Raw genomic sequence first — 26099 nt, 5'->3', positions numbered from 1 at the left:
AGGTACAGCAATTTCAAAGAACCAAGTTCCTGCCATTTGAATATAGAAGTATTTAGGGCATCTGATTCTTGTGGAATAGTAAACTGTTCATGTTTTCAGTCGTGTGCGCATGTGAATCAGTAATCGGCCTATAATGTATGGTCTGAATTTAGGAGTTATACAAAATTGAAGAGTTTGTTCGTAAAAACCGATAAGTCCATCTTTGCCAAATGGAGATATCTGTGATTAAAGGTCAAGAAAAATAAAAAAGAATAATAATTTTTTTTTGTGCTTCTTTTGACCATAACTTCAACAGTAAATGTAGCAATCTAGCCACTTTAGAAAATGGGGAAACTGGTGAAATGACAGCATTTTTACCTGACCTTTGGGCCTTTTGACCTTGACCTTGAGCATGGACACCCACACACATGCTTAAACACATACATGCACACACACACACACACACACACACACACACACACACACACAATATGATGAATTAGTATATAGCGATGAGGGATATTGTGCTATGATAGGCAATTATTACATTTTTGAAGGCCATATGGACTGAAAGCTGGAAAAAGTAACACAACTCTCTTATAATAATTATTCATTTCACCATATTATAGCAGCCTATCCTGTACATATTCAAAGAACGACCCAAGTCCATAGGTATGATTAAAAAACAACCCAAGTCCATTATACAAAATGACCCCTCTACGAGTAACGTGAATGTTAATTATGGTAATAATACATATCAATTTGTATTTATAGTGTTGCCTTACCATCGTAGTTAAATGGAATAATATTGGACAAAATAAAAGAGATATGAAGTTTTATTCATTTTATTTACTTTTTGGTTTAGTTTACTCGAAATGACTTCCCATGGACTTGGTTCGTTTTTATATTCAGATACTCGATTTTAAATAGACATATTACCGATTAATATGTATAATAACTTATTATGATATCCATACTTAAAGGGATGGTACAGCATTGGTGGAGATGAGAATTGGGCTTTTAACTTTTTGCGAGATAACAAGAAAACACTTATGATATAGTACAGAGCATACCATTTTAAGGGGAATTTAAAGTTTATTTGATGAAAATCGGGTTTGGAATGAATGAAACATCCAAAAACAAAGTAAAACAAAGCGATGGTAATAAAGTGTGGGTCCCACACTTTATTAGAATCGCTCTTTTTTGGATATCTCAGTCATTTCAAAACCAATTTTCATCAAATAAACGTTGAATTCCTCATAGAATTACATGCTCTTTCATATTTCATAAAAGGTTTCTCATTATTTCACCAAAAAATGTGAAAAACCCGAAATTAGGTCTCAACCGAAACTGTACGATCCCTTTAAAGGATTAGTATGTAGAATAGGCGCTAAATCCATTGAAAATGATGGATTTAGCGCTTTTTGGAAGAATGCTCTTCAATCGAAAATGCCACAGAAAAAACCTATTAAAAAAAATTGCAATTTTTATTTAAACTCAACCTCTATTTTCATGTTTCCAAACATTGACATTATATTAATAACAAAGTAAATAATGTATCCCTGTCAGGAATCACCATTATCTAAAATCAGGCCAAGCAGACAATCAACTAATGGACTTTTGTGAACAAAACAAACACATTGAGGGTCCCAAAGATTCTTGCGAGCTTTCCGTGAAATCATAATAAGGAACCAGGACATGTTGCTTGTAAGACACTTGTCTAATAGCAACATGTATTTGTCATGCCTACAGAAATATAGAAAATGAAATGAGAAAGAGAGAGAAAATAAAAAGCGGGAGAAACAGACAAACAAAGAGAGGGAGACATTACCAGCAAGATGGAGAGATAGCATCGAACTCGAAAATTACTAGTATAGGCCACGGCTTCAAGTTCTGTGAGAGTGCGAGTTTTGGTCAAAAGGAGAGAGCGCCATCTGTTGTGTGGACTGTCGCGACGCCATAAATATGGACGACTCCAATTATACCATAGGTAGGGATCAGATCACAAGCATTTGGCGTCAGAATCTTCTTGAATATCTGATATTTTCCCCTCTATTTGTGGAAGAGAATTCGATATAAAGCAAATCTTAGAGTTGGGAAGAACTGGAGGGTGGAAATATGCACTCAATTTCAGCTACCTAGGGTGAATGTTATGTCCCCTATACCTAAATGAACTATTCAAGAATGCCTAACAACCAACATTTACTACGAGCTCACAGCATAGCAACCAAGAACCCCCTCACTGGCGAGAATTTTGGCGAAGATACAACGAAACTCAAATAATACCTTTCATTTTCACCTTGAAATTGTCATTTGAAGACCGAAAAAGATGTCAGATCTTGGTTCAGATTACGACGAAGAGGAGCACGGTCCATATTTAGGGGTGAGTTCTCGAAAAAATGTATTATGCGTGGGTTTAACTGGGACTGGATTAACTGCGGGGAAAAAGAACAGTCCCATATATTCAATATTCCGTTGGAGTTGAAATGCTATAGTTGGGGTGCCGTGGCCGTGGACGTGGTGGGGTCTAACCTAACTGCGACCAGCCCCAACACGCAGTGTTGGGGCTGCGCATTGTAGCAGACATGATCATGACAGGCGAAGTATAGCGCCTAAAAATCAATATGAAATCGCAAAAATTCCGCAATATGAAGACTTACAGGTGAAGATGTAATGTTGAAGACTGACTGCGTTCAACTTTTGGTTCTGGTAATAGTCCCTTTCTGCTCGGTTTGATGAGTTAAATGCGACTCGGTCGAGAGGAACTCGGGAGAACTACATCTTATACAGTAAATGGATTTGAGATTTGTGCGCATGCGCTGGCCATCAAGTCGTGTAGCTTTGTGGCAAGGCTTTATCATACTGTTGGCAAACCTTCTCGCTGTATATTGCGTTGCTTTCTGGGTGGGTGCGCGCGCGCACGCCTTGTCAGAAGGCTAAACGCATTGCGACTCCGCCAGCACATGAATATTTACGTGCGCAGTGTACTGCATACTGATTTCGAAAATGGTGAATGGGATGGGGAGCTAGGACTACGGACCCGTATATGGCCGTGAAAAAAACGTTTTTTCAAGATCATTGGACCAATGTGAACAAGAACAAGGAGCACGAAGGGTATTAATTAGATAAGAATCTTATGTATACTATAAAAGTACGTTTTTTCCTCGTGATATTCGAAACCTACGGAGGTGCGAAAATCTGTGACAGACTGTGTATGTTTTTCAAGCTTACCGATATAGCACTCTATTGACTCAGGACGCTCCCACAGTGTGTAACTGTGTATACGGAGCGTCCCGGGGTTAGGTCTAACCTAATTAAATTTACGCTTCTAGGATCTAGTGTAGATCAGACATAATTTTCTAACTAATAGTGTGTTTCAAAGTTTCAAGCTGTGCATGCTGTGTGGGTGGTTGTACGTACCGCTGGCGCTGGTTCTGGTTCTACTAGAATCTAGTCCACGCAGGATAAACAACAAAACAAAACATGAAACGGTCAAAAGTCAAAACAAAAGCGAAAGGGAGAAGGAAGACGGTTCTTACTTCTATTAAAATATTTGTGTTCTCTGTAGATAAGGGACAGTTTGCACCGTACTTTAGAAGCAGAGAGTACATGGTAATTATTTTTTCGCGTAAGAGCTATGCTGCAGAAAATGCATTGGGCCGCACTAGTACTATCCAGGAGAGAAGCTGCCATCAAGATAATGATGTACAACCAAAATCACTAATAATCTCATAACATAGCCATCAACCTGGACACCTATCTGAAACCAATGACCGACATCAGATCGCGGAATTACCATCCTTCCAAATATCAACCTCTGACAACTCACTCCGCTAAAGATGTACGATATAGGTACTCCTTCATGCCAACAGCAGTAAGGCTATGAAATGCACTCCCTGCAGACGCCCTCACCGCCTCATCACTGGGTGTCTTCAGGACTCGCATCTCTGCATGTTAGCTCCACACTGGAGTTTTTTTTTTTACTTGCACCATGTAAATATTTGCACAACCGTCCACCGGCATCACATACTCAAGTCTCATCCTTAGCATCATATCCAGAATTGGACTTTGCTGAGTACCGACGTAGACGTAGACGTAGACTTTTGCAATCATTGATCAGCTATCCTGAGGTTTAGGGGTTTGTAAATCATCTAGTTTCTAAACTGATTACAGATTCTATCGTTAGATAGAGGTCTAATTTTAATGTTCCTTCTTCAGAATTTTGTGAACTGCACTGGACAGCAGTCATCATTGCAAAATTTGAGATGTTTAAATTTCATGTAACATGTATTTTAGTAGTGATCCATGTCAATCCATGCTGAAGTTTACTTTGATAAGTTGTGTTATTAATATCAATTTTAAAATTTGTTTGATTTGTGTGCAGAAATCTTATTAAAGTGGGACAAAAATATGGTTTATAGTGTTCTAGTAACTGTAGATTTCTACAAGGCCTACAGCAATAGACATGGTCACAGCATAGACATGTTAAGCCTTCACAGCCATTGACACATGGCATACAGCCCCCCCCCCCTCTCCCCACCCAAATCTTCACAAAATTTCCTCTCTTGAAATGAAGTCCCCCCCCCCCCCCCTCAAAAAAAAAAAAGTAAAGCAAACATAAAATCAATGTACATGTAGTGTATACTGTGCTATACTGATATGGAAATGTTTGTGCATCTCGTGCAACCAGAAGCTAGTGCAGAAATAAAAGCATGCGAATACATATATTTGCATGCATACAGCTCTATGTTCCAGTAATTAATGTCATGATTCAGTGGAATAAAAAAAATGCAAAATCCACCTTACCGGCCGAGCACAAAAAATTACTCACATGAAAATATCCACTTTTACAGTACATGTATATATATATATAGATAGATAGAGAAAGATACTTAGAGAGAGTCTAAGGTCAATTGGGACTAGAGTCTGAACAAATGTCTAAAGAATGAGAAGGCATTTCAATTTTTGTTATCTCTATTTTTGTGATGTCTTTTGTCTGTGTGTGTGCTCCCTATTGCCAATGGATCTACCGCCATCGAGAGGAGATTGTGTGCAATTTTGCAACTATTCTCTTCTACACTGTTTGTACGTGTATGTGTGTATGACTCTGCTTGTGTGATTGTGTTTATGTGTGTTGTGTGTTGTGTGTTGTGTGTGTGTGTGTGTGTGTGTGTGTGCCAGGTATAAAAGAAAAGCTGACAAGCTATTTTTCCTAACTTTCATTCCATGACAGGAGTATGAAGGAGACCGGAATGCTAAGGAGGAACGCCATGGCAAGGGGAAAGCCACACTTCCCAATGGGGACATGTACGAGGGCATGTATGAACATGGCAAGAGGCACGGACAGGTAAGTCCAGTCCTTTTTCTCACCTTCGGTATGTCTTTCAATGTTTGAATTGATGATTTGAAATTCAGTGCTCATCCATAACCCCATAAAATCACCTAGTCAGAAAACAGAACAAGGCTGAACAAAAACAAAGTTCTTTGCAATTGGGTAAGAATGTGTAATGTCTCTGACAGGCCCTTCAATCAGGCCCTTCAATCAGCCTGATGCCTTTTCGGAGGTGCCATGACTCAAATTCGATAATGCCATGCTTCAACAAATGTATGTGACAAAATGTATGGATGTAGAATGATTCTGTGACAGCTGTTTTAAAACAGCTCTTTTATCATTATTTGAATATTGTTGAAAAGTGCGGGGAAGGGTCTGAAGTACCGGTACACAGTGTATTTCTTATCCTTAATTTTCAAATTTACAACATTGTAAGTCTTATCTGATAACACTCAATAGGTCATATGCAGCAAACATCCAGTTCATGTACTGTATCATCTGTTTTAATGAAACTTACTTAAATGATAGTAATGATGAAAATTATCATCCTGTGTGTGCATACAATGTACTATAGCCAAGGCACGCTTTTTGCAGGTTGTTCAACCGTATTAAGTTGCATTGTGTTTTGCAACCTTTCTTGATGAAATATATCTGTAGTAATCACGTAATGATAACAAAAAAAAAGTATTGACTTTTATGTCTCTGAATAGGTTCACTGTTGAACTTAGGAGGCATCCCTGCAATGTGCATCATAGCACTAGGAATCAAATGCCCTTATTATGTCCTGCTCTTAAGTTTTAAGCTTTAATCTGCTCTTGGTTATAAAGAAATATAGAGCATGTGAATATTATATGTTCGGCCCTTTCCAACTTTTGTTTGTTTTGATTTTTTTTTTCCCCCAGGGTGTGTACAAGTTCAAGAATGGTGCACGCTACATTGGAGACTACAAACAGAATAAGAAGCATGGTTCAGGCAAATTCATTTATCCCGATGGATCTGTCTATGAAGGTAAATTATATTTTTCCAGACAATTGATGTCATGTTTTTGAATATTGTGGTACAAGTGGTCGCCCCTGACTGCTGACAGCAAACAACAGTTGCCGTTAAGATACAAAAACTTTTGAAACTTTTCTGTGAAAACATCCACTAGCCTTTTTCCTGTCAAGTCTGAATCAGATCACTAGTAAAATGTAATTCTTTGAGATGTCATTTTCATGCCAATATCAAACACATCCCCCACCCCCACCCAAAGATACTGAAACACAGAAGAAATTTTTGCATATTTTAATTGTGCAAAACATTGTTGTTTTATTCAGTAAATTCAGAGATCACTCTTTGCCCTTTAAGCTCTCCTTTTCATTTTTTTTTTTTTTTTTGAGGGCAAACACCTGATTAATTTCTTCCTTCTCTGCTTGAGGTATTGTATTTAGCTTGGAAGATATTGCACACACCTCCAATGTGTGTTACTACATACACTATAAATCTGTCTCGGTGCTTTCTCAAGACCTAACTGTGAGAGATTGTTACCTGTAATTCAAAAGACAGTGTTGACTTGGTCAGTCCTGTTAAATTTGTCACATTCAACATGTCAGTGACACCTACATGTACAGACTGTAATATATTTACTGAAAGAGAATGTTTAGTCCATTAACTTGCATGCTCACTAACTCTTACCCTTTGAGCTACTTCATGTGCTGCATTTTAAATCACTTATGGCGTACACGGATGATTCTTTTTGGCCAACTTATGTAGTGTTAATCATTTTATCTTTTTGCTGGTATGCAAGTTAAGCCATTTCTTTTGAGATGATTTTTTTTTTTTTTTTGCATTTCAACAACAACAAAAAAGTTTTATCTGACACATAGTGACAGCAACAACGAAACAAAATTATGATGCAAGGTCAAAGAAGTTGGAAGAGCATGAAGCACTGTGCATGTACACAGTGTGTAAACTTACATTAAAGTCCATGGGGACATTTTAAGGGTGGAATAACACTCGGTGGCGCTTTGCGTATGGAGTCAGAGTACAGAATAACACAAGAAAACCAGACTCTGCAAACACAATCATGTTTGTCCTTCACTTCCTGTCATGTGACTTGTAACCTTCTGCCGTAAATGTACATACCAGTACAATAACTTCTGATTTTGCAAGCCATTTCTGTTGTTTTCTGGGGTTTTTTTCCACCATGGATATTGCAAGTAGACATGCTTTCCCTTGGTGAAGGGGTGAATAAACCAGGGAACCAGAGGTCAAAGTTGTGAACACTAGCGTTGAGCAAAGTGCAGGGACCCCCATGCTAATATCTAGCTTCTGCAAAAACCTTTAATGTTCTGTTGTCATCTTCACAGTGAAAATAAATTTAGGAAACTTTGATCAGCAAGTACACTGTTCATGCAAGAACATCTGAAGAACTATTGACTGTAATTATATCTTTCTGCAAATGATTTGTGTCTCCCCATCAGGTAGCTGGGTCGATGACCAGAGACATGGGTTCGGCATCTACACATACCCCAACGGTGACGTGTACGAGGGTGAATGGCAAAGCCACCTGAGGCATGGACAGGGCGTCTACACCTACAAGGACACGGGGTCAAAGTACGTGGGGTCGTGGGTCAGCGGCAAGAGGGAAGGTGCTGGCGAACTCATCCACGCCAACCACAGATATCAAGGCATGTGGGTTGGCGATCAGGTGAGTGTAACTTGTTGTCCCCGCCGAACGAGTTCGAGCAGGGGACTATGAAACGGGCTCCGTACGTGTGTGTGTCCGTGTGTCCGTCCGTCCGTCCGTCCGTCCGTCCGTCCGTCCGTCCGTGTGTCCGTGTGTCCGTGTGTGCGTCCGTGTGTGATCAAAATCTTCAATTTGCTACTTCTCTGTCATTTATGAGCCAATTTTGATTCTGTTTGCTTTATATGATAGCACTACATGGGAGCTTTGAAACTTCTACACAGAATTTCAGTCGTGACCTTTGACCTTGACCTTTGACCTATATTGTACATTTTGCTACAAAATGCTACTCCTTCGCCATTTCTAACCCGATTTCGATTCCGTTTGCTTTATGTGATGGCACTAAGTGAGGGCTTCAAAACTTCTACACAGAATTTTGACCTTTGACTTCTTTGACCTTTGACCTTGATTTTTTGACCTATATTGTACATTTTGCTACAAAATGCTACTCCTTCGCCATTTCTAACCCGATTTCGATTCCGTTTGCTTTATATGATGGCACTAGGTGAGGGCTTCAAAACTTCTACACAGAATTTTGACCTTTGACTTCTTTGACCTTTGACCTTGATTTTTTGACCTATATTGTACATTTTGCTACAAAATGCTACTCCTTCGCCATTTCTAACCCGATTTCGATTCCGTTTGCTTTATATGATGGCACTAGGTGAGGGCTTCAAAACTTCTACACAGAATTTTGACCTTTGACTTCTTTGACCTTTGACCTTGATTTTTTACCTATATTGTACATTTTGCTACTAAATGCTACTTCCGGCGGGGACATATATTACGCACCGCGTAATTTCTACTTTTCCTTGTTAAGAATTATTTCAAATCCTTCAGAGTGATGTTGATAGTAGCTAACAAACAGGTTGTAGAGAGCCTAGTTTTGAAGTAATTGATGTTTCTTTGTTCGTCTGCGGCATGCTGTTAACTGATGGAAAGTGGAAAATTTGTTGCTATTGTTGTATTTTTCCTTTCAAAAGTTGGTACCTGAAAAACTTTCACACAATAAAATTTATTTCACATCCCCCCCCCCAAAAAAAAAAGTAGAATAAAATGCACAAACAGGCAAACATACTACCTGTTATATTCATGGGGTCAGCAATGTATGTTATTATGATGATGTTTAGTGCAGTGATTTGCTTATTTGAATGTTTGAATCCAACTTGAATCCAATTCCAGCCCCAAGGCAAAGGCAAGTACGTGTTTGACATCGGCTGTGAGCAGCATGGTCAGTACGTGCCTGTGGAGCAGCCGGTGGGCGGCGACCAAGAGGAAGAGGAGGCACAGACTGTCACCGTCCCCAAGTGGCGGGCGGGACAGATCCAAGCCGTCAGTCAGTACAACCCAGCCGAGGAGGCCCTGGCAGCCCAGCAGGCCGAGCAGGAGGCGGAGCAAGGCGAGGGGGAGGAGGACGCTGAGGGAGGCGGAGCTGAAGGTGGAGAGGGCGGAGCCGAGGGCGGAGAACAGGCTGCAGCAGAGGGCGAGGCTGGTGGTGAAGGAGGAGGAGGTGATTACGTCTGTTCTTCTTTAACCCTGTCCATGACTTTTTTAAAAACTTTTTTTTAAGGGGGCATTCCAGACAGCCTAAATAACCTCACATTATGTGGTACATGCATAAATTGATGGTGCCATGTATAAATTTCTTGTAGTCTTTCATCAGATACACCAATACTATACTCTGAAAAACCCTAAACATAATATACTGATGAACAAGGATGATGACATAGGAGGTTCATATATTCCAGTCATGTAGCAATGTAATTGCATTACGATATCACTTGCTTATCAAGCTCACCTGTGTAGAATTTATGCATGTTTTCTTCATTTGTTCTGCTTCCTTGAGCACCCAAGCATGCAGTCTTATGCAAAACTGCAATGTCGTCATCCTTGTTCATTGTGATTTGCTATGGATTTTGAAAATGTTCTTATTCCTCTTCGCAATCACTAAAATTCTAAAACTCTGTACCCAGTATATTAACCAGTTTGTATCTGTACAAATGCTAAAGTCTAGAAATCATCTGGAGGTCTCCTCTAAGTCAATGCTTCTCAACTGATGGGCTTCTCTCTGGTGGGCTGCAATGTCGGCCAAAAATGAATATTTAAGAAGATTCGTATTCGATCGAACTGGGCTGCAAAAAGTATTGCAGGAGCCAAAGTGGGCCTTGGTTTAGAAAAGGTTTAGAACTACTGCTTGAAGTAATCATCGCAAGCAGGTACTCCAAACTAGGAATAAGAAATTGTGGTGAAAACAGAATCATATTAGATTTTAATGAAACTTAAAAGTTTGTTCAAGTTATTTCTTTTGACAGATGTTGAAAAGGAAGTAGAATATCATACAAGTATAATGTACATGACAACTGAAAAAAAAGAGAAAATTGAATGTGCCCTTTTCTCCGTATGCAGAAGCTCCCGCTGAAGGAGATGGGGCGGCACCGGCGGAAGGAGACGGGGAGCAGGCACCGGCCGCTGAGGGGGAGGAGACTCAGGAGCAGCAGCAGGAAGAGGCGGCTCCAGAGGGAGGAGAGGAGCCCGCAGCGCCCTCGCCTGTCCCAGAGGAGACAGAGGAAGCAGAATAGACCGAACTGTTCAAAAGTACAGAGAAGAATAAAACAACAACAAACAAAAGAAGGAAGGAAAGCAAAGAATCCCTTCCGCCGATGCCTCACAATACACCACGCCACATAGTAGGACTGTGAGAGAGAAACAATATGTTTATATCTTCCTGGCCATGGGGACTTGCTACATTTAAATTGTGCTGGACGAAACATTGGATTACGACCCTTGGGATGCGGAAAATGCATGGCCACCAAGCTTCAAGTTCTGTCAGGAAATGTTGCTGTTTTTAGTCTTGGAATACTTATATGTACCTTGGACTGCACGTTACAGAGCTCATCTTCAACTTTGAGAGTTTTTCAGATGTCAACAATTTTGACATGAAATATCATATATGCCTGAGTTGAGTTTCTTGCAGTCTCTACGCCATGTAATTGTTGCCTAGTGCTGTGACTTTTAAACTTTGTTCAGGATGTCCGTGGAGTCACAATAACATAGCAGTACTAGGAAACAAGTTTCAGTCTTTATGCTCTAAGGCTGGCTTCATGGTTGACTCTTTTAACTTGATTTAAGTGGAGCTGCAGTTGAGATTGTAAAAACAGAATCACACAGGAATCAAACTCTTATATTGACTTCTGAAACCAAAGCGAAAGTGTTCTCAGTTCTATACCAACAACTATGATCATGTATTTCATACTGTTGCTTTAGATCCTGAATGACATTAACTTTGCAGACATAGCATCATAACATTATTCTTAATATTTTTTTTTTCTTGAGATATGAGAAAGAGTTACTAACCACATGACTTTTTTCCCCCCTTTGTCATAAGTGTTTTTTTTTTTTTTTTTTTGCAGTTTGATGGGATACCCCACATTTTCTTTCACAGTAGTGTTCAGACCTTTGCCATTTGCACTGTCCTGACAGGTAAATGTACACTAGAATTATTAAGAATACTTCTAGAAAATTCTGTAAAGCACTCTGTGAAGAAGCATTTAGTGCATTTTCCATAGCAGGATACTTAAAACATTCAAGAATACATCACTTAAATAGTATTGTTGAATTCCTGATGCTGTGGAATAACAAGCAGAACTGAGAGGGGACAAACGGAAAAAAATAAAGTACTATAGAAATTATGTACCAACATTCCAGTCCAGACAAAGTTATTTATTTACTCATATAAAATGCATGCAAAATGATACACAAGAAATGGTGCATGTGCTATGTTTTAGTCTTGTGTCATGCATTCTCGCAGTATAGTCTGATTTGTTGGTTATGATATACATTGTACCAATCAAAATAATAGTCCTTGTTTCTGGCAAATAATGACCAGGTCCTTGGTGCATTATGCAACATTTATTAAATTGAAAAGATTTCATAGACTTCTGTTACAAGTATTGTTAGGAGAAACAATGAATGGAACATGCTATGATCAATTCATTGCACTTCATGCAAGTTATTCAAAAGTCAGAATATAGTTTTTTGGCTTTCCTTTTTGTTTTTTAGCTGAAGTAGAGTCTTGAAAAGTTACAGAAAGATTTGTCTAAAGTTTACTCACGTGTGATAAGCTTTAATGGAAGAAGGCAATATGTCCCGTACATATGTTTAAGTTTGAGTACAACCTCCATTTCTGGAAAATATTTTTTTCTAGAAATGAAGATTATCATGAAAGCCTTGCGGAGGAACAATCGTTTTGTGTTGTACACCGTGTACTGTACATGGCTTCCAGCAAGCATTTGGCACAACCAATTTTCTAGTTCTCTCATAACACAGTTTGACGTACAATAAGGGGCTATTGTAATGAGGGCTTAGGGCTGTGATAAGTTCAGATCATTTTTGTACAGGTGTTATCAGCAGCTCATTTTCTGGTTATTCTTCAGAACATTTGTAAAAAATAGGACAAAGAAAAAACTGTTTAGTTTTGCACAAAATTTTGCCTTGATTTTCCTCACTTTGACAACATGAGATGAGGTATTGGATACTGCTTTCCAGGATAACAGTGATAAAGTATTTGTGTGGTTCCATGTTTTATATGTTTTCCAGTGACTATTTGATGTAAACTTTTTGTGTACATAAATAAAATATGTTACTTTCATGTTTTTAACTCTTATGTGCCTGTGTGTTACTGTATTTATTATTTTTTTTTTTTGAAAATGTTTTTGCCTCTTGGGGACATTAATCTGTTTGTTATTATCATTTATGAACAGCTTTAACCTTTTGTCAAGATAGTGGTTCATAGTTCCGTAGTCACTAGTAAATGTCATTCAACTGCTTGAATCTAGATTGAATGAGGTATCAGCTCTCATTATTATCATTATTATCATCATTATTATTATTATTATTATTATTATTGACTTTTGAATAGTAATGATGATGGATAATAATGATAATAATAATAATAATGATAATAATACCAATAATAATGGCTGTAATAATGATGATTGTAATTATTATCATTATCATTATGATTGTGTCTTTACTATTATTGCACTTATCATTATTATTATTTTCATTATTAGTTTATTTCCATTTTGTTAACATTTTTGTCATCATTGCTAAAAAGAGGTTAGAAAGCAGACCAAAAAAGAAATCCACACATAATTTTATTCTGATCTTTATTAAGAGAGAGAGAGAGAGAGAGAGAGAGAGAGAGAGAGAAAAGGGGGGGAGGGAGGCATGGGAGGAATGGAGAAGGAGATTTGGTAATTGGTTGTACATGTACAGTTGACAGTAGAATTATTCATACCCTTAAATACTTTTTTTGGGGGGGGGGATAAGTAAATGACAGAATGATGATACTTCAGTGAGACTTTCATGTATAATTTAGTTGTCATCTATCAATTAAAGAAAATTTGGCTTTAAGTTCATTTGCATAACAATTTAAACATAATGAGATTTTCTTCTTTTTGGCTGTCTTCTTGATTAATTTCTAGGAATGTGAGAACTCTCACTGGGAACACAATGAAATCCATTGCGTTGAATGCTGTTGTTACAAGCTAATGCAGGGCTCCACTTTTTTTTTTTTGGTGGCCCGAAAGAAAAATTTGTTGGCCCCCCAAAAACCAATAAAAACATTAAAAGTCCTTTTTTTTTTTTTAATGAGTCACTCACTCACTGCATGCATTTATGCATTTCCGGCGCAAAAAGTTACGAATTTATTGACATACTTTTCAAAAAATTTTGGTGGCCCGAGGACGGTGGGCCACCAAATTTGCCCTTTTTAAAACTTTGGTGGCCCGACTTTCATTTTTGGTGGCCCCGGGCCACCGGGCCACCGTTAGTGTCGAGCCCTGGCTAATGGCTTGTGATTAATATTGATGACTAATGCCGGAGTTGGGATAAATTCTGGAAAGCCTTGAAGATAAATATCCTTGAATTTCTGTTGTTATGCTAATGAGATTAAATCATAATTAAATCATAATTTAAAAAAAAAAGAAATTTATGCGTATGAATAATTCTACATACAACTGTACCTGTTAGGGAAAAGTCAAATTTTGGCACTTTCAGACAATATCATCCCAGAAAAAAAAAAGGAGAAATGTTGACACTAATCGAAACAGTTTTATTTTTGGCAATGTCTAACAAATTAGTTCTACATAATCCTAGCCACCTTACTATCTTTTCACAGACAAACACACAACCAAAATCAAATAGATACAGAATCATACACAGGTCATGATATTTTTACATAATTTAACTAATCTACTGTGCAGATAGTGTGTGATCTCAAATTAATTTAACTAGCTTTATATGCATGAGAAATTCATTAAAATCCCACTTGCTAATACACTATCCTTGAGGCTGTATATAGGTCATGGTGAAATAGAGTGGCACAAGTACTGATTATGTACTTGATCGCAGTGCATTAAAAAAAAAGTGTACACTCTTCATTTTGTTACAGTGAGCAATTAAAGGACAAGTTCACCTTCATAGACATGTGGATTGGGTGAATGCAGCAATAGTATAGTTGAACACATCTGTGAAAGTTTGAGGAAAATCGAACAATCAAAAGTTATGAATTTTTTAACTTTCTGCTTAGACGATGCTGGATGAGAAGACTACTACAGCCTGTTATGTCACATGTGTAGAACGATATAAAGAAAATAATATAAACAAAAGTCAACGTATTTGTCACTTTTCTTGCATAATAAAAGAACACTACTTGACTTGCCTCTTTAAGAAGGCAAGGGGAATAATATTAACCTTAACATAGGTGGCCTACGTCAGTGACAAGTCGAGTAAATGTGCACTTTTCTCAAAAAATAGAATTGTGTGAAATTCTCTTTATGTTTTTCTTATATCGTTCCACGCATGTGACGTCATACATTTTAGTAGTCTTCTCATCCAGCAGTGAGTGTGCAGATACTTTAAGAATAACTTTTGAACGGATCGTCCGATTTTCCCCAAACTTTCACTGATGTGTTCTACTAATATTGCTGCATTCACTCAATTCCCATATATCATGAAGGTGGACTTGTCCTTCAAGTATACTGTGAAAGATTGTTTGTTTTTCATGTCATTTCACCATCATCTTTTTTCTTTTTGTCACAATCTATGGTCCACACAATATTGATGAAAAAGAGGCATGCTATATTTGGCGCCAGTATGATCATTCGAAATCAAGATATAAATACATTTATTATCATACAAATTGTATTTACCCTGTATTAAATACAGTCTCGTATTGCTGTTGTCGGAGCAGCACCACCTTTGGTAGGTTGTTCAAGCCATGATTCTTAGATGCTACTAGACCCAAAAACAAACAAACAAACAAACAAACAAACAAACAAACAAACAAACAAACAAACAAAAAAGCTAACAAACTAACTAACAAACAAAAGAGTTAGAGGAAGGGAAACAAGGTGAAGAATACAGTAAGTAATGGCAAGCGTAAATGAGGAAAAAATCATTCATAAGGGGCAATGAGGCGATTAATCATCAGAGTCTTGATAAGCTCACATTCATCCCAATACCTTATGTTACTAAAGTTTTTGACTCGATGAAGTGATTACTGCTGAAGCAGTGTCACCTCACGGCAATGTCGTGATCAAAAGCAAAAGCGGTGGCGAATCGTGCTGTCTGCAGGTGCGAAAAACCTGGAAAGGAAGCAAACAAAACATACAGTGATGACAGCCAAAGAAGGGGATCCTTAAATCAAGAAAGGAAACTTGCAGGCTGATAGATTATTGGTGTATGCTCACGACAAAAAAAAAAGACAAGAAAGTAGGGGGTGGGAAGAAAAAGAAAAAGAAAGTAAAAAAAAAGAAAAAAAAAGTGATGTTCCCACACCGGGAATCGAACCCGGGCCACGGCGGTGAGAGCGCCGGATCCTAACCACTAGACCATATGGGAGTTACACAGTCACAACTAGCACACTTGTGTATATATATCCAATAGTAAAAGCCCCGTTCTCAACGATACATTGAGGCTGCTGACGTATTCGCAATACACACACCGTAGACGCGTATACACACTAATGTGTAGAGATCAATGGGTACACACACACCGTACACACTGCACCATGTACCACACTAATCACATGCGCAACCGACAGTCGGTGTACGGTCTGTACACTCTACAGTACACTCAGTGGTGGAGAGGAGAAAAAATCTCTTTGAATATACTAGAGAGACTACCGGTATTTATTAAGTTCATTTCCATTCAACATAAAAACAACAAGCAATTCATACAATGAAAACAGCTAAAATGGAGATATAAATATGACAATATAAAGAGAAATACACACACATACACAAATACAACAAGAACAAAACCGATGCATGAATTCATGTGAATTGTTGGGGGGGGGGGGGGTTCAACAGAGAAGAGCAATACAATATTATAAGCCTTGTGAATCGTTGACCCCTAGAAATATCATGTAGGTCTATACAAAATATCAGGGAAAGAGCTTAATGCGAATATCACACCATTTAAGATCTCTTGAGCAAAACAATAAAAATTGGATTAAATGAGACGAAAATTAAGAAAGTTTTGAATTTGTGAAGTTTTTTTTTTTATTAATCCACTCAAAAAAGTCCCCAAGATGCCATATAGGACTAGTTTCTCTACATAATCTTGAAACTTGATTTTTTTTCCCCAACGCAATCATGCCCCAGTTTCAAATCCTGATATATCTGATTGACGATCATTTTCAATTTATTTGGCGAAGAATAACATTATGTTTTACATTTACAATGAAGAAAATTGACAATTTCGTCACTTTTTTTTTACATAGTCAATGAAACACTATGAGGTGATCACATCATCAGCTCACTGGTTTGCTTGTTCATAATTATTTCATCAAGTGTTGGAGACCTGTTCTACAAAAGATAGCGAACTTAAAATTTCATCATTGGATCATGTTATCGAGGGGACAGCTCCTGATTACCATGTTTGTTTGTTTGTTCGTCAATACCAACCTACACGAACTCTTCGATCCTCAACTTCTGGTCTTTTACATATATTCCGTTTTCTCAAAGAAATCTTGGGGGGAACTGGCTTTCGCTCACGCTGGACCAACACTGTGGAAAGTTCACTTCCTCGTGAGCTGAAAGACTCAAGCTCCATAACATCTTTAAGGAGTAATTTAAAATCCTATTTGTTTAGTAGTGTATTTTGAAGACAGACTTTCATGTCTTCTTTTTCATCTTCTTCTATGACTGTGTATGTACTTGTAATTTCAGTCTTTTTGTTTGATGTAAAGCGCCTTGAGCATTTAATCAGAGTGGAGAATGGCGCTATAGAAATTGTATGTATTATTATTTTTATTATTACTTCCCTACTTCATATCTGATTTTTCATCAAATTTCCACTGTTGTACTTACAAGATGTTCCTCTTTCTTGTCATAACACCAAATTTTAACTGGTCCAGAATACTCCTCTCACGAAAAAGAAAAAGAAAAAACCCAAGCAAAACATGACAATTGCGGCCATAAATCATGATTTGTGTTATGTTCATCAATAAGTAGCTAAGAATAACATACAGAAAGAAAAGATAACTTGATAGTATAGTATCCAGGGTCAGGGGCGGATCCAGCCGGAATTCGGTAAAGGGGAGGCCCACGCCCCTCCCCCAATTTTTCTTTTTATTTCTTGTGTTTTAACAAAAAAATATAGTGGGGGCGCGCACCCGGTGCGCCCCCTTCCTGGATCCGCTTTATACTGGGGGACATTATAACAGCTCATGCTGATTCCGTATACTAAAGTTGACAGATAGCAGGGAACATGGTTTACAAAATCATATACATGTAGTTAATAAATTAATATACATTCACAGTTTAATTCAAATTATCTTCAACCAGAATATTCGTTGGCACCGTCATAAGGTCATGTTTAATGTATATTTCCAGACATTAAAAAAATCTATAATACAATATGGACCTAAATTTTGTAGAATAATTGCCACTGCATAGTCACAAGAATTGTCAATAATAAAATCAGTTTCTTCTAGTATGAAAAATAGTTTATATACTCAGTTGTTATACGTTTTATTACTGCACAATCTATAAATTCAGGTTGTTTTGTTGTTGTTGTTGTTATTTACGCTTATTTTTCACCTCCACAGCAGTGTATGTATCAATTCCTAGTTTTGTCGTTGTTGTTTCCTATTGTTTGGTATTATGTGTTGTATTGTTTGGAGCGCCCGAGACAGGTTACATGCATGCCTCCTCGGTGTGTTATACATTTGTACATTGCTATGCAAGGTTTGACATTGTCATATAGGGCCTACTGATGCGGGCCATTTTCCATAAAGCTTTCACAATTCAATTCAATTTATCTTAGTATTGTATCTCAATGAAAAATTCATGAAATATAACAAAATACGATGATACATAGTGCCCAACTTGTATATGATAAAATATTAAACATCGAGTATGGCGGTCGATATGTCAGAGTTTCAATCAATGTAAAGAAAAAAAATGTTTACAGAGAAATACGATGGAACCTGCTTATAAAACCGAGCATGGGTGATAATCTTGCTATGTATATAATAAACAATATCGGATAGATTAACATCATCGCCGTGAGTTAATCTTTTTGACCATTGTTTATGATTATCATCACTATCATTATTACCATTCATTATACACACTGCTGCGATATAGTCCCTATAGTATACTGTCACAATAACTGTCTTATCAACCCCTTTATCATAGCAACAACTTTATTGGCAAATATTTCATCAATTTCGTAAAATATCACCACACACTGTCAGATCGTGAGCCTCATAAGCTGAATTCATTTGTCAAAGTATATATACAGCGTTTTCCCTTCAACAGTCGCCTTTCCTTGTTTCTTGGAAAATATAAAAGTTTAATGAGAAATAGTGTACATGTTTTCTTCCTGATTGGTCACAAACATAAAGCTAGATGTCGATAGTTGGACAGTTGTGACGTCGGTAACCACGTCACAACAGCATTGGCTGAATTGCCCGTGCTTGCTAACTACCACTGTGTTTTTTGTTAAAACCGAAATTTTAAACATTTAAAACTTTGTAAACAATTCTATTCAATATTTGAAAAACTGTATTTAAAATAAATATTGATATCAAGATTTCATGAAACAAAAATTCATAAAAATGTACATGAGTTGAAACATACGGTTTTAGCCCCCAAATTTTATGGAACTGCAACTTTTTAGATTTGTTGATTTTAACCAGGCCTGTCTAACAAGTCATCACACCAATGAGCATGTGGAATTGACAGGTTTTTTTTTTCCATCGGTATTATAATCATCTATATATCTATTCAAAGAGGCCTATATAATGTGACACAACTGTTTCTTTACACTTTGACAGGGGGTAGTTTGTTTGATTTTTTTCTATCTTTATAATCATCTATATCTATTCAAAGAGATATGTTTACACTTTGACAGAAAGTGTTTTTAATCTTTGAGGTATAATACAGCTTGCTATATTTTGACCTGAGATTAGATATGAATCTAAAAGCCAGGGTAATAAGGAAATTATGTATTTGTGTGTGTGTGTGTTTTTTTTTCATTCACTTTCAATTGCTCAAAATATGTATGAATTTCAAAAGGAATTACTAAGAGATTCAAAGTACGTGTGGCTTTTATTTCAGCTAATGGTTTGCATGTACAACTGTAGTCATTGACTGTATGAAGCGAGCAAACATATTGCATTGTCTAGGAAGTAGATGCGAACGGTGTCAGGCGGAGCAACGTACAAAGGCCCATTCCCCATCGCTAACGACGTCGTTGCCTAGAGATGTACGAACGTGACTGTGTGCCCTGCGAAAGAAGACGACTCATGTACGGCAATTACATCATCGATTGTTCATTCAACTGTGGACACGTCCTTGCCGCCGCCGTAAATTCACTCGTTATGTGGTTTCTCTTCTGCGCTCTGCGTCTGCGCATTAACTCGTTAATCTCATAAATTACAGGTGCTAAAAAGATGGCGCATCACGGTGAAGTGAGATACAGGGGAGTTCTCCGTAACTTATTTACACTTTTAATCGTCTTTGTCACATTAATATGCAATTCAGTCGGCCTGTATCAAGAAGGAACAATAGAAACAGAAGAGGTGGGTATTTGTTCATTCTAAATTCTGTCGGTATCGTCGTAACAAGTGGTTTTTGACGTGTTGTCACGGACGCTGTGTCTATGCGCTATCTCAATCATTCTCATGATCTATCTCTCTGTCTATATACTGTCTATGCATCGCCAATGACGCAATGTAGCAATGTAGCATAGGCTATGTACGAATACTGTACTACGCCGGTAGTATTGTACGGTACTTTGTTGTCTTACTACACTATTTCACACTCAGAGTCTACAGACTGATTTTGATGTTGAAGGTAGACCTTGCCTAAACAGGTTACAACCTACTAGTGTACTAGATCTAGTCGGTAACGTTCATGAATTAGCTAGTTGTCCGACTTAGCTTTAACTTGTAAGTGACATTGTCATTGTGTGCATACCCAGTGACAGTGTCATCACAGGCCAAACATGCAGGCAGGGGGACGTAACCGTTAGCATTTCACTTTAAATACAAACCAATTTCTACCTTATTATTCATACAGAAATGGATATTCCTGGCAAGGTTCTGCTTCCTATCAGACATTGGACGGTTACGATTCGAAGTGGAATATCCAAAGGTAAGTAGTACCTAGTAGTAGTAGGCATTTTACCATTTAAATCACACCTTAATTTGTCAAAAGTGTTTTAATTTACTTGTGTGTCTTCCAAGAAATCAAGGTTTGTTTGTTTGGGTTTTGTTTTGTTTTTTGTTCTTCTCTGTTAAATTTGGAGCAACTTGCAACTTCGACCATGCATATAAATGTATCTGATGGAATAATGAGAGACTACACTGTATATAAGAGTCTAGATGTTGGAAACATGTTCCTCAGTGTTTCAAACTGCAAGTGATTTTATACAATTGATTTTTTTTTTTGGGGGGGGGGGGGGGCTCTTGGTTGTTGGTTTTTTTTTTTTTCGTTCTGATAGTAGTTCTTTTTCTTACCCTGAAGCACATTTTTAGATGTCTGTTCTTTAGCAGACAACTTGAAACCTTGAATATTGGGAAGAACAAAGAACAAGGAAGTACCGAAATGGAATTGGGGTTTTTCCCACAACTCTGTATGGTCCCCTTAATTTATCCTGAAAAGGGGGGGGGGGGGGGGGGATGCTCAAAGAAAAAGATTGAAGACTGATTGCATTGTTGTCCGCAATGGAAATTCTTTGTACATTGGATAACATTAAAAAAAAATCAATACATTAAAAGTAGTGTACACCAGAGATGATATCACTGAATGCAATCAAAACTAACTCATAGTCATACAATGGTGCATACACCATAACAATGTGATACATTAACTCAACATTTACAACTATTCAGAAAAAAACTATCAACTAATATATATCACTTTTATTCAGTCATTCAACTCATGAATGTATTCATATTCATTCCTGCATCATCACCATGATACATCATCCACATTATACGATAATCAGGAACTCTCCTGTTTCAACAATAAATTCACAAAGGCACAATTGCATAATACCTTTATACAAAAATAAAGTGGGGTTATAACAAAGCATCCCCAGGCACACCACTTTTTATAAGCATAAATCAACATTAAAAAGCAACTTTAGGTGATCACCATATCAACCAATTTCTAAATCACAAAACATGCGCAAAACAGATATCTTTAAAACAAAGTTTAAAAGTGATCCTAATGAAAGGTGATGGGTCCCACCTTTAAGGACCACTATGTTTTTGGATATCTCGGCCATTTCAAAACAGATTTTCATCAAATGAACATTGAATTCCTCGTAGAATTGTATGCGGTTTGATATTTCATGACTGGTTTCTAATCATCTCGCAAAAAGTTAAAACTTGAATCCCCAGCTGAACCCAAACTATACCATCCCTTTAAATTCTATAAACATTAAAACCGTGATAGGAAACAATCTGAGGGGTGGGGACACGAGTACACCATTGCTCTGGTACATTTTGTGCATGTTAAACTTAACAACCAAACTCTTCATGCATGACATAGAAAGATATTTTGGACTAAGAAAACAAAAAACAATGTCCACATGAATATTACTAACATTTGATAATATCAGGTGCAGTAGTGAAATAAGGAGAGAGAAATCTATTGTTGTACATTTTGTGAATTCTTGCTGAATTTGGAAACGACGATTCAATGATTTAAAAAGAGAGTTGCATTAGTTGTGCAATCTACTTTGTAGGTCATGTTGCTTCTGAGCCCTTAGAAGGTACATTTATGTTTGTCAGTGTAACCATGCATACATAACAGTATACAGGATATTCCACAACCACCACCACCACCACAAAAAACAAACAAACAAACAAACAAACAAATTGCTATAAAGAACTTTCCCTATTAAAAACACTGGAATATTTGCTACATGCACATGTAGCATTCTACACTGTACATGCAGTGGCTATTGACAGCATTGCATTTTGAATAGTTGAGACTATCAGAGTATGCCCCAAATGCCAGTGGAAAAAAAAAGAAGATAATGATTCTTTCATTAATTTGTATTTATGTTTATCATTATGATTATCATTTAAAGGTACTTGTTCACAATGAAACAAGAAAGTCCTAACCTTGATGGGATTTTTTTTATTCTCGTTTTTTTTTTTTTCAGGGATTCTTGCCTTTACTTCTTTACAATAAGAGCTTTTAGTATATTTTTATCTATATCTCTATTTGTCGTAAAGTAAAGTTTGTTGATACTCAATTGTTTTTCTTCCGTGCCCCTGAAGGGGGTGTTGAAATTAGAATCACTGTATCACTGTAGGCCCTATATAGATCACAAGTAGTAAAAAGTGACTTTGGACTGCAGACAGTGTACAATGTTTGTACTTGCACAATATCAATACTGTCATTCTCACATGAACCATAATTACATGTTGGCGCATACTTACAATTGTGCTGATGCCAAAGTGCATGACGTTGTGCACATGCCTTAATTTTATTATCAAATTTGTTGTCATTTCATTCCACCATACAGTCGTTTGCCACGCAGAATCTAATTCTATACTACGATGAACCCGACCAGTGGCCATCAGTATACCCACCGGACACGGCCCGTCTACTGGTAAGCTGACACCGCCATGCATGCTGTAAAACTGAAAGAGAGCATGTGCTGTTATTGAATGTACATGTAAATTGTCAGTTGAGAATGATAAGTCCTGTAAATACTATGGCTTTAGTGGCAACTAGTTTACCAGATGCGCCTTTAGTGTAATTCCTTCCAATATACATTTCATCAGTTGAGATTGAGGTGTTTAAAGGGATCGTACAGTTATGGTTGAGACCTAATTCCAGGTTTCTAACATTTTTTTTTGTGAAATGATGAGAAACCTCTTTTAAAATGTGAAAGAGCATGTAGTTCTATGAGGAATTCAACGTTTATTTGATGAAAATTGGTTTTGAAATGGCTAAGATATAAAAAAAGAACGATTCTGATAAAGTGTGGGACCCACACTTTATTACGATCGCTTTGTTTTACTTTGTTTTTGGATGTTTCAGTCGTTCCAAACCCGATTTTCGTCAAATAAACTTTGAATTCCTCTCAAATCGGTATGTTCTGTACCGTACTATATCATAAGTGTTTTCTTGGTATCTCGCAAAAAGTTAAAAGCCCAATTCTCATCTCCACCAAAACTGTAGCCCTTTAACACCCTTCATTGGAAGGAATTACACGATTAGATATTAATATGCTTTGCATCAATTATTGAGGAATAGTTTACCATTGAATATCTGGATTGGAAAAAAAAAAGTGATCTGAAGAAATGGAATAATGAAGTGAAATGAAGTGAAATGAAATTTATTGATATTCCACATTGTGGACATTATACAATGTAAAACCTAATGTGACATTTTTGCATTATACATACACATAATTTTTACAGATGTGGAGGGGACTACTAAAAAGCAGTGCTTGAAAAATGGAGACCCCCATGGAATAGACAACTGTATAGTTTTAACAGTTGGAAAGAAAAAGCAGTGTTACAACATAAACACATACGGTACATAGTATGTACAAGTGCTCAATATGAGCTCTGCATATGTATATAGGGTTACGTACAGCTGTAGTACAGGTTTATACAATCATGCTTTTAGCAGGAGGGGAGAGATATATTGGAGAGAGAATAAGGTGAATGGTTTGCATGAAATGAGGTAACCCTCAGGGCAATTCCACGGTAACTGACGTTACACGTAAGGATTTTCATGAAATTGTTTACCTTGTAGTTTTGTGAATGAAAGCACCTTGGGCTTGCAATTAGCATTAATGAATAAGTTCATGAGAATGAAGAAATAGGTGGAAAGTTTTTCTCTCAAAGTGCATTTCTTATCACATAGCAAGTGAAAATGTGTCGGTAACTGACGTTACGGAAAAAGGACATGGAAAATTATGGTGTAGATGTAAATGGAAATATCTCATGTCCCTGACTTTTAGACTTTATGTGTTTAATACGGCAATACACCTAGGTTCTTAGGAACAGGTGTGCAAAATAATGTGCACTTTAGTTGTCTCCTTTTACCACCATGCCAATTTCAGTGAAGGCATGACGGTAACTGACGTTACGTAACTGACGTTACGCTTACATTTGCCATAGGGTTTACACATGCAAAATCATGATTGGGAATAGCTATGTGATATTTCATAATTCTGACCATTCAGAATGATTTGGTTGATATGGAGTCATACCTTGGTTCATCAGTCATAAATACACAATGAAATGAAACAGTAGTCCATTTTCTTTGTGTTCTATGATAACTTAAAGGTAAACATGTCAGTAACTGACGTTACACATACTTTGCCGTGGGGTTTACAGAGAACTAATTTATTTAACAGGTTATTATACTGCTGCAATGTACCAGTGACAATCCCAGCAAACTACAGCAACAAATTAAAACAAAATCTAAAGACACAAATAATATTGGGTGGGCCCTTATGGAGCACCCCCCCCCCCCCCCCATGCCATAGCACAGTTGGGCAAAAATAATGTAAATGCACCAGAGGATATTTCTTGACATTTGTCTGAAGATTTAATTCTTATTCAACATTTATGATCACACAGAGCCATTAATAGATTAAGCAGTTCCAAGTATAAATATATTGACATGACTAAGGGCTTTTTTGTTTGTTTGTTTTTTAATGAACAGGAAAGTTTTTATCTACATAGAGTGCTCTACCCATAATACATGTACCTTGTAGTACTACACAAAACATGGATATTTTTATGCTTGAAAAAAATATCAAAATATCTTCCAGGTCATGGGGAAAAAAAACAAGTATCAACTCATAAATATGCATAAATATGTATGAAATCTATTGTGATATATTTCTCCTTGTTTTCTTTATTTTACTCCTGATGATCTCCATCATCAATTGATTTAAATGAAAAGTGTCGCACTTTTAATATTTCTCTGTGAAGAAGAAAAATAAATGCTTTTTTGGTCAAAAGAGCATTATTGTTTTATTCCTAGCTTGAAGTAATTTAACTGTTTTTCTTTTCCTTTTCATTGATATATCACGGCTTGCAAACTATACATTCGAGATACCAAGAAATCGGACTTTGCAACGAAAGAATACTAAAATCAATATAAAAAACTCTTCCTGTTCATAATTATCATGTGATGTATTACAAAATGTCCCTGCATGAATAGAATAAAGTAATCAACAAATACACAATGTATGAACGTTTTTTTTTTAAACCCTATAGAATCCTCTCTCACTTTGAGCAAGATCAGTGTTAAGTTTCAAACAATAATGAGTACATGCCTTACGTACCATAATACAAGATGAGCCATGTTAACTACACCCCACATTTAAGTGCAAGAGAAGATATATCTGTTTGTGCATTTGCCTTGAGGTAGAAACTTGACTAAGCTTCCTGAAAAAAAAAGAAAAATGCCAGCAAAAGCAAACATTGGTGAGGATTGTTAAACTGTTGGTATACAGCTGTGCAGAAGTTTGTTTGTTTTTTATAGAAAATGTGGTTAA

General features: G+C 37.0%; 2 protein-coding genes and 1 non-coding gene across 3 annotated transcripts in view; 2 read left to right on the top strand and 1 right to left on the bottom strand.

Moving 5' to 3' along the window:
• The first annotated feature begins 2223 nt into the window (after window positions 1-2223).
• LOC139714293 (radial spoke head 1 homolog) lies at window positions 2224-10780 on the top strand. The gene is made up of 6 exons (XM_071626009.1): window positions 2224-2362; window positions 5213-5326; window positions 6214-6319; window positions 7774-8000; window positions 9219-9528; window positions 10443-10780. The coding sequence occupies exons 1-6, from the start codon at window positions 2309-2311 to the stop codon at window positions 10613-10615; spliced, it is 984 nt and encodes a 327-aa protein (XP_071482110.1). The 5' UTR covers window positions 2224-2308; the 3' UTR covers window positions 10616-10780.
• A 5089-nt stretch (window positions 10781-15869) lies between these two features.
• Trnae-cuc (transfer RNA glutamic acid (anticodon CUC)) lies at window positions 15870-15941 on the bottom strand. The gene has a single exon. It is a non-coding gene; the product is annotated as a tRNA-Glu (tRNA).
• Window positions 15942-20004: 4063 nt separating this feature from the next.
• LOC139714295 (transmembrane protein 145-like) overlaps window positions 20005-26099 on the top strand; it is a 28882-nt gene continuing 22787 nt past the window's right edge. Inside the window, exons 1-3 of the mRNA XM_071626011.1 lie at window positions 20005-20133; window positions 20633-20707; window positions 23097-23183. Of these exons, the coding sequence (XP_071482112.1) occupies window positions 20005-20133; window positions 20633-20707; window positions 23097-23183 (291 nt within the window). The remainder of the gene's footprint in view (window positions 20134-20632; window positions 20708-23096; window positions 23184-26099) is intronic.

This window comes from Diadema antillarum, unplaced genomic scaffold (genome assembly GCF_040938485.1).
Source record: "Diadema antillarum isolate AM-2024a unplaced genomic scaffold, OU_Dant_1.0 seq00002224_RagTag, whole genome shotgun sequence".
Taxonomy (NCBI): Eukaryota; Metazoa; Echinodermata; class Echinoidea; order Diadematoida; family Diadematidae; genus Diadema; species Diadema antillarum.
Note: the sequence above shows the minus strand (reverse complement) of the source record. Positions and strands in the feature narration are given on the sequence as shown.